The 15,364-nt window shown below is 44.1% G+C and overlaps 1 protein-coding gene across 8 annotated transcripts in view; it reads right to left on the bottom strand.

Moving 5' to 3' along the window:
- The window catches only part of LOC112225373 (guanine nucleotide exchange factor DBS), a 53,801-nt gene extending 41,757 nt beyond the window's left edge, over nucleotides 1-12,044 (bottom strand). For 4 of the 8 annotated variants that reach the window (XM_024389287.2, XM_024389289.2, XM_042306591.1 and 1 more), the window contains exon 1: nucleotides 6,926-7,657. In XM_024389287.2, coding sequence (XP_024245055.2) covers nucleotides 6,926-7,523 — 598 coding nt within the window. In that variant the 5' untranslated portion in view covers nucleotides 7,524-7,657. Of the gene's footprint in view, nucleotides 1-6,925; nucleotides 7,659-11,505 lie in introns of those variants that run through there. The other 4 variants (XM_024389291.2, XM_024389292.2, XM_042306592.1 and 1 more) reach the window with 3 other exon arrangements.
- Nucleotides 12,045-15,364: the final 3,320 nt, after the last annotated feature.

The raw sequence follows: 15,364 nt of genomic DNA, 5'->3' as shown, positions 1-15,364 counted from the left end.
CCCTCAACTGTCCTATCATATTCCCCTAGTGTAATGGAACACCGCCTAACACACACCTCTCTGTCTGGAGAGAGGGGAAATAATTCCCTGGGTCAGCCTACTCAATTCTGTGTGTGTGTGAAGGACAGGAGGGGTTTACGGTACATCCCTCTCTATAGACAGCATCACAGACAGACATCTCACACAACATGCTGTGTCATCACAGAGAAACATGCTAGGCTGGTGACATCACAATAAATAGTCGCCATTATAACGTAAACGTTTAGATGCAAATGTAAACAAAGTGACACCATAAAGACAGTTGAATGCTTTGGTTAAGAATGTGAAAAGTTTGTGACGTCACAGAAGAGCAGAGTCCCATGCTGAAAATATAAGATAGGTGACATCACAAAGAGAACAGCGCATGGTTACTGGTAAACAGATCTGTGACATAATGAAAAGTGGAGATCAGTTATTTATTTTTTAATACATTTTTATTCATAATACGAAAATCAACAACTTACATTGCTACATCAAACATGTCTAACAAAACACAGGTATTAACAAGAAAAGGCTAAAACATACAAAAAATATTAATAGAATAATAAAATAATTTAAAAAATAAACAATTCTAGTGCAATTGTATTCAGTTATGCACTGAGTGGAGATCAGCTCTCGTTAAAAAAGCCTGCTCAGTGACATCACAAAGGTACTGTATGTGCATGTGCACATAATGCTTTGTGACATCACAGAGAGAGCAGCACATATGCCCGTGTTTAGGGTGGCAGGTGACTGCAGACCAGTCGACCCACGGAGATTATACTAATCTATAGCACATGAATCTACACAGCACCCCAAACACACTAACACATAGGAACGATAAGTAGAGATCAGAGACCTATAACCTCTCTCACACCGTACAGATCCCACTAGAACCATCACCTACTACTGTTCGGTCTAGACACTCCATCTCACTATCCCAACAAGAAGCAGAGCTGAGAGGTCAGAGCTACTTTTTCTCTGGGTCAATTCTACTGGGTACATGTAAATGACTATTGATCTAAAGCAGGGTTCCTGTTACTGCTATATGAGCCGATCACCCCACCCAGACAGGTGACTCTGTCCACTGTGTGGCTCAGTGGCTGCTAACAGATGTTGATGGTATTAAGCGATTGATCATTGGAGAGAGACGTAAGCTTCTTCCTTTCATCATGAGACTTCAAAGCTGCAACCTGAGCTGAGGAGAGTAGAGACTAGGGGAACAGGAACAACAGAAGTTATGCGGGAAACTCACAAGATTGAAAATCGTTAACTAAGTACTGTATACACCCATGTGATTGTCACTTTCTGTGATATAGGGTTTCTTCCCTGGTAATATTGGTTACTTATGCCCTGAGGTGATTGGACAGTCTTAGCGTTAGTCAAGCAGCTGCTGACAATATCACACAGACACACGTAACAGCTTTCATTTATCCACCGACTGCTCAGGGGCACTCACACAGTGAGCATGGCACCCTCTCACACAACCAACACACCCCTGGCAGATCCCACAGAGGTATCATCTCTCCCTCCTCCTCCCCTCAATCTTTTTTCCCCATTTACCTCGTCTCCCTTTCTTCCTTGTCCTCCCTATCTCTTCCTCTCTCTCGTCCATTCATCTACACAGAACAATACATTATTAAGCCTTCAGGGCCTTTACATTGGGTGTGGTTGGCAGCAGGTGTATCAGTTGATGATTCCCACCAGGAGCAAAGACACATACGTAGAAATATTATCTATCTGTGGATACAGAAACCATTAGAGAGATCTGGGACCTCTATCTTTCTCTCTGCCTCTAGAAACGTCTGCCAGTATCGGTAATGATGTCACAATGACATAGCAAGTGACGCAAAAAGAGTGGATTTCTGCTAAATGCTGTTTTTGAGGCCGGTTTGGATATATAAGAAGTATTTTGAGCTACAGTAAATACATTATGTACAGTGCATTCGGAAAGCATTCAGAAACCTTACATTTTTGTTTACAGCCTTATTCTAAAATGGATTAAATAGTTTCCCCCCTCATCAATCTACACACAATACCCCATAATGACAAAGCAAAAACTGGTTTTGGGATTTTATTTTACAAATGTATTACAAATAAAAAAACAGAAAAATCACATTTACATAAGTATTCAGACCCTTTACTGCAGTACTTTTTTGAAGCACCTTCAACAGTGATTACAGCCTAGAGTCTTCTTGGGTATGACGCTACAAGCTTGGCACAAGCTGGGAGTTTCTCCCATTCTTCTCTGCAGATCCTCTCAAGCTCTGTCAGGTTGGATGGGGAGCATCGCTGTACTACTATTTTCAGGTCTCTCCAGAGATGTTCAATCGGGTTCAAGTCCGGGCTCTGGCTGGGCCACTCAAGGACATTCAGAGACATGTCCCGAAGCCACAACTGCGTTGTCTTGGCTGTGTGCTTAGGGTTGTTGTCCTGGGTCTAAAGTAAGAATGTGTACTTTAGACCCAGTCTGAGGTCCTGAGCATTCAAAATCAAATCAAATTGTATTGGTCACATACACAACATTTGGTAGATCTTACTGCGGGTGTAGTGAAATGCTTCTGTTCCTAGCTCCGACAGGGCAGTAGTATCTAAAAACAATTCGCAACAATACACACACACATCTAAAGTAAAAGAATGGAAATATATGAATATTAGATTGAGCAATGTCGGAGTGGCATTGACTAAAATACAGTACATGAGATGAGTAAAGCAGTATGTAAACATTATTTAAACATTAAGTGACTTGTGTTCCCTTACTAAAGTGGCCAGGGATTCCAAGTCTATGTATATAGGGCAGCAGCCTCTATAGTGCAGGGTTGCGTAAACGGGTAGAAGCAGTTTTTCAGTCTCTCGGTCCCAGCTTTGATGCACCTGTACAGGTAGTTTGTGAGGGTTTAGGGGCCAAGACACATTTCTTCAGCCTCCTGAGGTTGAAGAGGCGCTGCTGCGCCTTTTTCACCACACCGTCTGTGTGGGTGGACGATTTCAGATCGTCAATGATGTGTATGCTGAGGAACTTGAAGCTTTCCACCTTCTCCACTGCGGTCCTGTCAATGTGGATAGGGCCGTGCTCCCTCTGCTGTTTCCTGAAGGCCACGATCAGCTCTTTTGTTTTGTTGACGTCGAATGAGAGGTTTCTTTCCTGGCACCACTCCGGGCCCTCACCTCCTCCCTGTAGGCTGTCTCATCATTGTTGGTAATCAGGCCTACTAATGTTGTGTCGTCTGCAAACTTAATGATTGAGTTGGAGGCCTGTGTGGCCACACAGTCATGGGTGCAGGTTTTCATCAAGGATATCGCTGTACTTTGCTTCGTTCATCTTTCCTCGATCCTGACTAGACTCTCAGTCTCTGCCACTGAAAAACATCCCCACAGCATGATGTTGCCACCACCATGCTTCACCATAGGGATGGTGCCAGGTTTCCTCCAGACGTGACGCTTGGTATTCAGGCCAAAGAGTTCAATACTGGTTCCATCAGACCAGAGAATCTTGTTTCTCGTGATCTGAGAGTCTTTAGGTGACTTTTGACAAAATCCAAACGGGCTGTCATGTGCCTTTGACTGAGGAGTGGCTTACGTCTGGCCACTCTACCATAAAGGCCTGATTGGTGGAGTGCTGCAGAGATGGTTGTCATTCAGCAAAGTTCTCCCATCTCCACAAAGGAACTCTGGAGCTCTGTCAGAGTGACCATCAGGTTCTTGGTCAAGTCCCTGACCAAGGCCCTACTACCCTGATTGCTCAGTTTGGCCGGGCGGCCAGCTCTAGGAAGGGCCTTGGTGGTTCCAAACTTCTTCCATTTAAGAATGATGAAGGCCACTGTGTTCTTGGGGACCTTCAATGCTGCAGAAATTACCCTTCCCCAGATCTGTGCCTTGACACAATCCTGTCTCGGAGTTCTATGGACAATTCCTTTGACCTCACAGCTTGTTTTTGTTCTGACATCCACTGTCAACTGTGGGACCTTACATAGACGGGTGTGTGCCTTTCCAAATCATGTCCAATCAATTTAATTTACCAAAGGTGGACTCCAATCAAGTTGTAGATACATCAAGGATAATCAACGGAAACAGGATGCACCGGAGCTAATTTTCTAGTCTCATAGCAAAGGGTCTGAATACTTATGTAAATAAAGCATCTGTTTTTTATTTGTAATAATTTCCAAAAGCCCCCCCCGCTATGTCATTATGAGGTATTGTGTATAGAATGACGATTAAAAAAAAAAATTTTTAGAATATGGCTGTAACTTAAAAAAATGGAAAAATCAAGAGGTCTGAATACTTTCAGAATACACTGTATCGTCTTGTATCTGTAGATGATGTATTTGAGAGTGAAAGACACGTTTCTGTTAGTCTTTAACCTTATTTTACTGTACACCATCACCAAAAACTCATTACCTAGAGTAAATACTAGTAGCTTGGGTAAACACCAGATGTGAAATACAGTCCTTATGGGGTCATCCACCAAACAGAGAGCCAGAAAACATGTGAACTCAATTTAAAGCTCTAAAACATTTCTCTTTGCCAGTCCAACACCAAAGGCATCATCCTATTAATCCCTAAGCAGCCATGCTAACTCACTATATGATGACAAAGATTCTATAGAGAAGCTCATCCAACACAGTTTTAAAATAACTCACTGCTTCACAGCATCTGGTTCCTCTTCTGTATAGTCAAATTGATTCATATTCAGTTCTCTTGATCCTGTTGCTTTTTCTTTGGCTTCCTCATGTAGATATTTTACAGCAACATGGCTACGTCTCAAAATCGTATTCTCACACACTATCACCCATATAGTGCACTACTTTTGATCCCTTATAGGGCTCTGGTCAAAAGCTATGCATCCTATTCGGAATGGGGTACAGTTGAAGTCGGAAATTTACATACAGCTTAGCCAAATACATTTAAACTCAGTTTTTCAAAATTGCTGACATTTAATCCTAGTAAAAATTCCCTGTTTTAGGTCAGTTGGGATCACCACTTTATTTTAAGAATGTAAAATGTCAGAATAATAGTAGAGCGAATTATTTATTTCAGCTTTTATTTCTTTCACCACATTCCCAGTCGGTCAGAAGTTTACATACACTCAGTTAGTATTTGGTAGCATTGCCTTTAAATTGTTTAACTTGGGTCAAATGTTGCAGGTAGCCTTCCACAAGCTTCCCACAATACGTTGGGTGAATTTTGGCCCATTCCTCCTGACAGTGCTGGTGTAACGGAGTCAGTTTTGTAGGCCTCCTTGCTCGCACATGCTTTTTCAGTTCTGCCCACAAAATGTCTATGGGATTGAGGTCAGGGCTTTATGATGGCCACTCCAATACCTTGATTTTGTTGTCCTTAAGCTATTTTGCCACAACTTTGGAAGTATGCTTGGGTCATTGTCCATTTGGAAGCCCCATTTGTGACCAAGCTGTAACTTCCTGACTGATGTCTTGAGATGTTGCTTCACTATATCCACATACTTTTCCTTCTCATGATGCCATCTATTTTGTGAAGTGCAACAGTCCCTCCTGCAGCAAAGCACCCCCACAACATGATGATGCCACCCCCATGCTTCATGGTTGAGATGGTGTTCTTCGACTTGCAAGCAAACATAACGATGGTCATTGTGGCCAAACAGTTCTATTTTTGTTTCATCAGACCAAAGGACATTTCTCAAAAGAGTACGATCTTTGTCCCCATGTGCAGTTGCAAACTGTAGTCTGGCTTTTTTATGGTGGTTTTGGAGCAGTGGCTTCTTCCTTGCTGAGCGGCCTCTCAGGTTATGTCAATATAGGACTTGTTTGAGTGTGGATATAGATACTTTTGTACCTGTTTCCTCCCGCATCTTCACAAGGTCCTTTGCTGTTGTTCTGGGATTGATTTGCACTTTTCGCGCCAAAGTACATTCATTTCTAGGAGACAGAAAGTGTCTCCTTCCTGAGCGGTATGATGGCTACGTGGTCCCATGGTGTTTATACTTGCGTACTATTGTTTGTACAGATGAACGTGGGACCTTAAGACATTTGGAAATTGCTCCCAAGGATGAATCAGACTTGTGGAGGTCTACAATTTATTTTCTGATTTTTTTATATTTTCCCATGATGTCAAGCAAAGAGGCACTGAGTTTGAAGGTAGGCCTTGAAATACATCCACAGGTATCCCTCCAATTGATTCAAATGATGTCAATTAGCCTATCAGAAACTTCTAAAGCCATGACATCATTTTCTGGACATTTCCAAGCTGTTTAAAGGCCCAGTCAACTTAGTGTATGTAAACTTCTGACCCACTGGAATTGTGATACAGTGAATTATAAGTGAAAATATCTGTCTGTAAACAATTGTTGGAAGAATTACTTGTGTCATGCACAAAGTAGATGTCCTAACCGACTTGCCAAATCTATAGTTTGTGAACAAGAAATTTGTGGAGTGGTTAAAAAACTAGTTTTAATGACTCCAACCTAAGTGTATGTAAACTTACGACTTCAACTATATATATACACACACACATATATACATGACTCAAAGTATTCGTTATATATATTTCTTTAACTTGATTTTAAATGCAGCCCATTGAAAACTTTGAGATAATACTAAAGGAAATGTTGAATGTCAACAGTGGATTTCAATGGCCACAGTGGATAGAAAATACATCCGGCCATTTCATTATCATCTACAATACAGACCAACAAGACAGTCTGTAGAGGGGGATTCACATTAAATGGGGGAGAGAAGATAGAACCCTCGCATAAATGACAGAAATAGAGAGGGATCGAGACAGATAGGGAGAGAGATTTAGTTGATGAGAAAGAAAGATAGATAGGGAAAGAGAATTGGTAAGTAAGACAGATGGGGAGAGAGAAAGAGAGAGAGAGAGAGCATCAGAGAGAGAGAGCATCAGAGAGAGAGAGCTATGCTCTAACACTCACTTTGTAGCCAGTAGCAGCAACGGGAGAAACGGTAGTATCTCTCCACCTCCTCCAGGGAAATACGAACAGACATCCCTCTTTTCTCCTTCACCGGCCTTAAACGCAACTTCAACTCTTCCTCCATACTTTTGTCCTCAGTCTCTCCCCCCATCCATATGTGAGATTCCACCCTCTCCCCCTCTACCTCTATCCTTTTATCTATCTCTGTCCCTCTCTTCATCTTTTCCCATGAATGTACATCTGATAGTTCCTTCATGTGTGATTCCTCCATGCTCTCCCCTGTCAACCTTGAGTCCAAACCTAACTCTAACTCTCCCTGACGTCCAGGTAAACACTCTAGCTGTCCCTCAATGTTAAGCCAATGATCCTCCTGCTCCTTCTGTCCCTCTATTCGTTCCCCTGAGTCTAGCCCCATCTGTCCTACACTCCGCTCTGACTCCCCCTCTACACACAGTCCTGAGTCCAACTCTACCTCACACTCTTCCTCCAACTCTCCTCCTAGTTCCGACACCTCTCTCCCCTCCTCTCCTGTAGTTCCCCCCCTCCCCTTCCCCTCTTCCAAGAATCCCTGTCTCCGCTCCTTTAGGTCCAGTTCCATGCAGCTCAGTTCAGGCAGGACTGCTGCATTCCCTCTGTGTCGCTCCCTCGCTATCTCTACCTCCGCCCTACCACTCTTTACCTCTGCCCTCCTGCTCTCATTCCCACACTCCCTCCCTCTTGGCTCTTAGGCTGTCGGTGATTTATAGCCTGCAGCATGTCACTCAGGCATTACCCTGCCCTGACTTCCTCTTCCCACCTCAGGTTACCTCCTCTAACTACTACACTACAGGACAATAGCTGACCCTCCCTGCTCATTACCATTTTCTCCTATACCTGCCCATGTAACTCATGTGTGTTTACCTCAGGATGTGACATTTCATGTCATCTGTTACATGAGCTAAACTGGGTCTGCCTCTGCATCTGAAACCATAGACATAGTATTTGTAATTGTAGTTATATGCCTGAAACACTCATACCTGGACATGTGTATACTAGTCCCCCTACCCAAGTCAGCGCAGGTACACAGGGATCACAGCTCTGGGCTTGTATTTACAAAGTATCTCAGAGTAGGAGTGCTAGGATCTAGCAACAGGTCCCATTATCTTATTCATTATGGTCTGAAATGCCAAATTGATCCTAGAACAGAACTCTTACTCTGAGACTTTGTGAATAAAGGCCCAGGGCTCATTTCTATGTCCTCATTTACCTGCACTAACAGAGCATGGCCTCTCCTCCTGTCCTGCCTACCGTCCTGTCCTACCTTATCTCAGCTAATCAGGACCAGCAGGACAAAGACTCTATTCAAATACCCTAGTCCCATTTAACTATTCACACATCGCATTCTAACAGCACCATTCACCAGTTAACCATTCACACACTGCATTCTAACAGCACCATTCACCAGTTAATCATTCACACACTGCATTCTAACAGCACCATTCACCAGTTAACCATTCACACACTGCATTCTAACAGCACCATTCACCAGTTAACCATTCACACACTGCATTCTAACAGCACCATTCACCAGTTAATCATTCACACACTGCATTCTAACAGCACCATTCACCATTTAACCATTCACACACTGCATTCCAACAGCACCATTCACCAGTTAACCATTCACACACTGCATTCTAACAGCATAAAGCCAGAGACATGTATGCCACAAGAGTTATACTGCTCAGATGCTCCCACTTTCTGAGGAGAGAGAGAGGGGAGGAAAGAGGAGTGTGGTGGACTACGGAGGTATTTAAGCTTTGGAATGAAGTAATGAAGAGTGAATAATGAAGAGTGAATAATGAAGTAATGAAGTAATGAATAATGAAGAGTGAATAATGAAGTAATGAAGTAATGAATAATGAAGAGTGAATAATGAAGTAATGAAGTAATGAAGTAATGAATAATGAATAAGGAAGAGTGAATAATGAAGTAATGAAGTAATGAAGAGTGAATCATGAAGAGTGAATAATGAAGGGTGAATAATGAAGGGTGAATAATGAAGAGTGAATAATGAAGAGTGAATAATGAAGTAATGAAGTAATGAAGTAATGAAGTAATGAATAATGAAGAGTGAATAATGAAGTAATGAAGTAATGAATAATGAAGAGTGAATAATGAAGAGTGAATAATGAAGAGTGAATAATGAAGAGTGAATAATGAAGAGTGAATAATGAAGAGTGAATAATGAAGGGTGAATAATGAAGAGTGAATAATGAAGAGTGAATAATGAAGAGTGAATAATGAAGGGTGAATAATGAAGGGTGAATAATGAAGGGTGAATAATGAAGGGTGAATAATGAAGGGTGAATAATGAAGAGTGAATAATGAAGGGTGAAGAGGGAGGGTGAAGAGGGAGGGCGAAAAGGAGAGAGAGAGAATACCACACTTGTGCAGCATTATTCAATAAGAGTGATACAGAGAGTATTTAATGATGGATACAAATAGACCAATCAGTACAGTTTGTGTGTGGAGTGAGGTTGCAACAGATACCTGTCAATACTTATGTAGAAAAGCCTGACATTTGACAACCTTTAGTCAGCGATAAAGAAAGAGAGACTCATTATGGGCAAAGTCTTACTTTGTTGATGAACCTTGGAAGGAAAGCGAGGTGACAACAGTATTTGTCCCTTTACCCTGTAACATAGTGCTCAGAAACCCAGGGAGCCATTTCAGGGGGTAAACATAAGGTCTGGCTTTCACTCCCAGATAATGGGTTTAACAGAGCTGCTGGGAGAGGGGGAGATTTTTTAGAAGAGATAGGAGACATACAGAAGTACAGTACACACTAGCCATACATCAGCCCCTTCCATTTCATACAGCCCATAATGTTGAGTACTAGGCAGAGCAAGAGGTTGCAATGAACAGTGACATTTAGTGAGATCCAGACTCAGTCACTTAGGGCTAAATGTCTGCAAGACCTTCATGGAGAAATAGACTGGCACACATAAACAAGAGTCATGGAGCAAGGCTGAATGCATTACAGCAAGGCAAGGTTAAACACGCAGTGTAGCCTCGCACTGTAGTCTCTCTCTCTCTCACACACACACACACACACACACACACACCTACCTAAGCCCAGAGCTGAACCAATGACTGACTCACGCGATCTCAGTGGCACCAGAGGTAGCTTTTCCACACTGCTGCTACCCCACCTCAGAGGGCTCCTCCTGGGCTTCCTTAGCATGTCTCCCCCTGTCTGAAGACCAGACTCTGGAGGTCCTCTACTGATGCTATTGCTAACGCTACAGCATGCACTTTAATAAACTATCCTCCACTGTGCAACTACTATAAAAATGCCCTCACAATAGCTTACTTGTATTGCTTCTAACACTGTGCTGTGCTATGCTAATGATCTCCCTAATTGTGATGTATCACTTCTGAGTCACTGCTACAACAACCTCTACTGCTGCAACTATAGCAACTGCTCAGTCTACTGTGTATTGTCCATCTGATGAGTCTACTGTGTATTGTCCATCTGATGAGACTACTGTGTATTGTCCATCTGATGAGACTACTGTGTATTGTCCATCTGATGAGACTACTGTGTATTGTCCATCTGATGAGACTACTGTGTATTGTCCATCTGATGAGACTACTGTGTATTGTCCATCTGATGAGACTACTGTGTATTGTCCATCTGATGAGACTACTAGGTATTGTCCATCTGATGAGACTACTGTGTATTGTCCATCTGATGAGACTACAAGGTATTGTCCATCTGATGAGACTACAAGGTATTGTCCATCTGATGAGACTACTAGGTATTGTCCATCTGATGAGACCACTGCTTGGCTGCCTTCTTTTATACCTTTAAAATGGGTCCCAGAGTGACTTTTGGGTTTGTACTCTATGCCTGCACGAGCGAGTGTACACTCATATGACTCAACTCCAGCCACTTTAATAATGGGAATTGATGGGAAATTATGTAAAATATATCACTAGCCACTTTAAACAATGCTACCTAATATAATGTTTACATACCCTACATTATTCATCTCATATGTATATGTATATACTGTACTCTATATCATCTACGGCATCTTTATGTAATACATGTATCACTAGCCACTTTAACTATGCCACTTTGTTTACATACTCATCTCATATGTATATACTGCACTCAATACCATCTACTGTATCTTGCCTATGCCGCTCTGTACCATCACTCACTCATATATCTTTATGTTCTTTATCCCCTTACACTTGTGTCTATAAGGTAGTAGTTTTGGAATTGTTAGCTAGATTACTTGTTGGTTATTACTGCATTGTCGGAACTAGAAGCACAAGCATTTCGCTACACTCGCTTTAACATCTGCTAACCATGTGTATGTGACAAATAAAATTTGATTTGATTTGACCCCCCAGTATGGAGCAGAGAAGCCCACAGGAAACCTTGTGTGTGATGATCTGGGCTCACTGCCCTAAAGAAATCCTTCCAGAACCTCATCCCTAGAGGAAAGGACCCATGGAACACCCCCCCGCCTTAACCTCACCCCACATTCCTTCCCCTCCATCCCACACAACACATTCTCTCCTACCGTTCCAGTCCCTCCAGGAGTTCCTTCGGCTGGCTTCGGGGGTGAAGGGGGAGGCCAGTCCAGAGATGTCCAGGCTCTGGATCATCTGACTCAGTCTGTTCATGATCCGGGAGGGCACCTCGCCTGCCCCCTCCCGCAGAAACTCATGGGCAGACATGATGGACCACGCTGCTCCCACACATCCAGAGGTACCCCGACCCGGACCCAGTTAGACCGCGCCGGTACACACTCCAAGAGGTAAGTGACTGGTTCTGGTCCGGATCAGTTGCAATGTACTATCACTCAGAGGAGTGATTCAGCACACACTCACATGCAGTCTGTGTGTAGAGGTGTGAATGCATAGTGTAGAGATAAGTCAGCCAGAAACAGGAGTCCAGTTCAATCCAAGCAGAGCCGAGCCCCAGAGCTAAGTCCTCGTCTGTCACTCATGCCTCAGCCAAGACTGATTTCAGAATGTGCAGTGGGCCCGGCACTGAACACACACACGCTCACACACTCCTCATCACGACCGAGCTAGAGTGAAGCATAAACACTTAAAGGAGAGAGAAAGAGAGAGAGGGGGAAGAACAGAGGGAGAGGAGGAGAGAAGAGGAGGGGTAGAAAGAGAGGGCAGCCGTTTAAGCACAAATCCCCTTCTGCTGGGGCTAATTATATCAGCCATTGCTTCTACCACTAATCTCTCTCAAGTCTATCCCTTGTTCCATGGTGTACCGTTCTAAACATTTTTAAATGCAAACACAAATCAGATATGCCAGCAATCACACATGGCTCAATAGTTCAATGAAAGCTCTGGACTGCTAGAGGATTTAAATCTAGATGAGTGTAGTGGCTAGTCATTGAGTGAGGGAGCTGGTTTATATTGGCAGACTCTCCATCTCTTGCTGTAAATAGATCATGAGGAAAAATGGCAGCCGGTTAGTGTCTACCTCGTTTAGGCATATAAGCTTGGAATAGGTTAGTGTGCAGAGATGCGGTGATAGACAACAGGCAGGCAGGTTAACAGACTGTGGCTGCTACTGTAGGCTGTGAAAAGGTGAGAGGAGTGCCTCTCTCTTCCATACTGATGAGAACATTGTAGAGAAGGAGAGGCAAGACACCACCACTGTTATCTCCACCTCTCCATCACACCTCTTCCCTCTCTCCCGCAGCCCTTGTTTGTCATGTAGGTGAGCTTCACCCCTCATTCTCAACCTCCTCAAATCTGCTGTCTCTCTTCTGCACACACAGAATGCTGGGGTGGAATGAAAATGTGCACACCCTGGCAGTCAACTAGGAATAAGTTGAGAAACACTGATCTGAAACAAGCATAGGCTCCTGGCAACCCTGCTGGTCATAAACCACAGATACAGGAGTCAAAGCTGACCTTGCTGGGTTTTCAAGCTGGCTCAAATCATGCAACCAGCAAACCAGGAAGATTGTCAGAGACACTCCCTGTTGGAGGGGGGACAGAGAGCGAGAGAGAGAGAGATACTGTGTGTTCTGCACTGTACAATTCAACTCAAGCTGCAGACAGCACTGACCTTGCTGATTGAGCTCAGATTGCTCTTTATGTGATTTCTGATCTAAACTGCATCTCGCTGCAGATAGACTCTCAACTCATCAGGAATATAAAGTGTTGTAATCAGCAGAGAAGGGGCAGAGATGTTGGGCAGCAATCACTTCTGTCCTCACCTCGATTTCCTAACTGGCTGATTTGACCTACTTCTAGTCAATCCACATCCACACTGACACATCTAGATCACAGAAACACTGACTGGGCATTATCTATTGGAATATGCTACTGTGTAGATCATGAGACAGAGAGGTGGCATCGTTGTGCGTGATTGTTCGAGCGCCCGTGCACGCATACATGTGCGTAGGTGGGCCAGTGGGCATGCACCGTAGGTGGGCCAGTGGGCATGCGCCGCAGGTGGGCCAGTGGGCATGCGCCGCAGGTGGGCCAGTGGGCATGCGCCGCAGGTGGGCCAGTGGGCATGCGCCGCGGGTGGGCCAGTGGGCATGCGCCGCAGGTGGGCATGCGCCGCAGGTGGGCCAGTGGGCATGCGCCGCAGGTGGGCCAGTGGGCATGCGCCGTAGGTGGGCCAGTGGGCATGCGCCGTAGGTGGGCCAGTGGGCATGCGCCGTAGGTGGGCCAGTGGGCATGCGCCATAGGTGGGCCAGTGGGCATGCGCCGTAGGTGGGCCAGTGGGCATGCGCCGTAGGTGGGCCAGTGGGCATGCGCCGTAGGTGGGCCAGTGGGCATAGGTGGGCCAGTGGGCATGCGCCGTAGGTGGGCCAGTGGGCATAGGTGGGCCAGTGGGCATGCGCCGTAGGTGGGCCAGTGGGCATGCACCGTAGGTGCGTGTGTGTGAAGCTTTGGACAGCCCTATAGAGACAGGCCGGTAGTAAAGCCTGCTATAATGGAGCTAGGATTTCTACCCAGGTTTAGGAGGAGTTACCTGGTGCCATCCAACAGGAAGCACAGCTGCCCTCAAAGCTCTGGGTAGAAGGTGCCCGTCTGTACAAGCCTGTACAGGCAGATGGATAAGCAGTTTGCCAGCCTCTAGCAGCAATGGGCATAGTGGGTGATATGAGAACTGTGCAGTTTAGTCTACACATAGTGGGCCATAGACATAGTGGCACTGTTTCGTCTGTTTTTTATATTAGGGTCACTAATCTGGTTTATTACGGTGTCCATCTGAATAATGGTTGATTTTGTGCATGACAGTGAAACGCTTAGTAATTCTAGTTAATAGTTCTGCTCATGGGGTTTACGACATGCTTGACTGGTTTCAGATCATGTTACAACATTATAACTCAAGGGGCTTTATTTGCATGGGAAACATATGTTAACATTGCCAAAGCAAGTGAAGTAGATGATAAACAAAAGTGAAATAAACAATAAAAATGTACAGTAAACATAACTCACAAAAGTTCCAAAAGAATAAAAGACATTTCAAATGTCACATTATGTGCAAATAGTTAAAGTACAAAAGGGAAAATAAATAAGCATAAATATGGGTTGTATTTACAATGGTGTTTGTTCTTCACTGGTTGCCCTTTTTTTGTGGCAACAGGTCACAAATCTTGCTGCTGTGATTGCATTGTGGTATTTCACCCAGTAGATATGAGAGTTTATAAAAATGTTGTTTGTTTTCAAATTCTTTGTGGATCTGTGTAATCTGAGGGAAATGTCTCTGATATGGTCATACATTTGGCAGGAGTTTAGGAAGTGCAGCTCAGTTTACAGCTAATTTTGTGGGCGCATAGCCTGTATTCTCTTGAGAGCCAGGTCTGTCTGTGGCTCTGATGTTTTGGCCCGAGGTATGTATAGTTGTGAGTGCTCTGGGGCAATGGTGTCTAGATATAATTTGTAGTCTTGGCAACTGGACCTTTTTTGGAAGACCATTATTTTTGTCTTACTGAGACTTACTGTCAGGGCCCAGGTCTGAGAATCTGTGCAGAAGATCTAGTTGCTGCTGTAGGTCTCTCTCCCCCACTCCCTCCCTCCCTACTCTCTGTGAATGTTGGCACGATTTCTCTCTGATGGCCAGAGGGAAGTCACATTCTCCCTAACAACAGACCACAAAAAGAGAAACAAAAACAAGACATCTCATCAAAAACCAGAGAGACCGGTGAATCGTCTAGGTCAGGGGTGGACAACTCCAGTCCTCGGGGGCCTGATTGGTGTCACACTTCTTCTCCATCCCTAGCAAACACAGCTAATTAATCACATGTCATTCTAAACTGAAGATCATGTTTAGGTGATTTTTGGAGTCAGGTGTGTTAGACACCAATCAGGCCATCGAGGTTTGGAATTACCCACCCTAGAGAAACACACAGCCAAGTATTCCTCTATGTGAGCCAGTCTTGGCCCAAA

This window comes from Oncorhynchus tshawytscha, linkage group LG26, assembly GCF_018296145.1.
Source record: "Oncorhynchus tshawytscha isolate Ot180627B linkage group LG26, Otsh_v2.0, whole genome shotgun sequence".
In the NCBI taxonomy this organism is placed as follows: domain Eukaryota; kingdom Metazoa; phylum Chordata; class Actinopteri; order Salmoniformes; family Salmonidae; genus Oncorhynchus; species Oncorhynchus tshawytscha.
The sequence above is the reverse complement of the archived record's forward strand: the minus strand, read 5'-3'. Positions and strand labels throughout refer to the sequence as shown.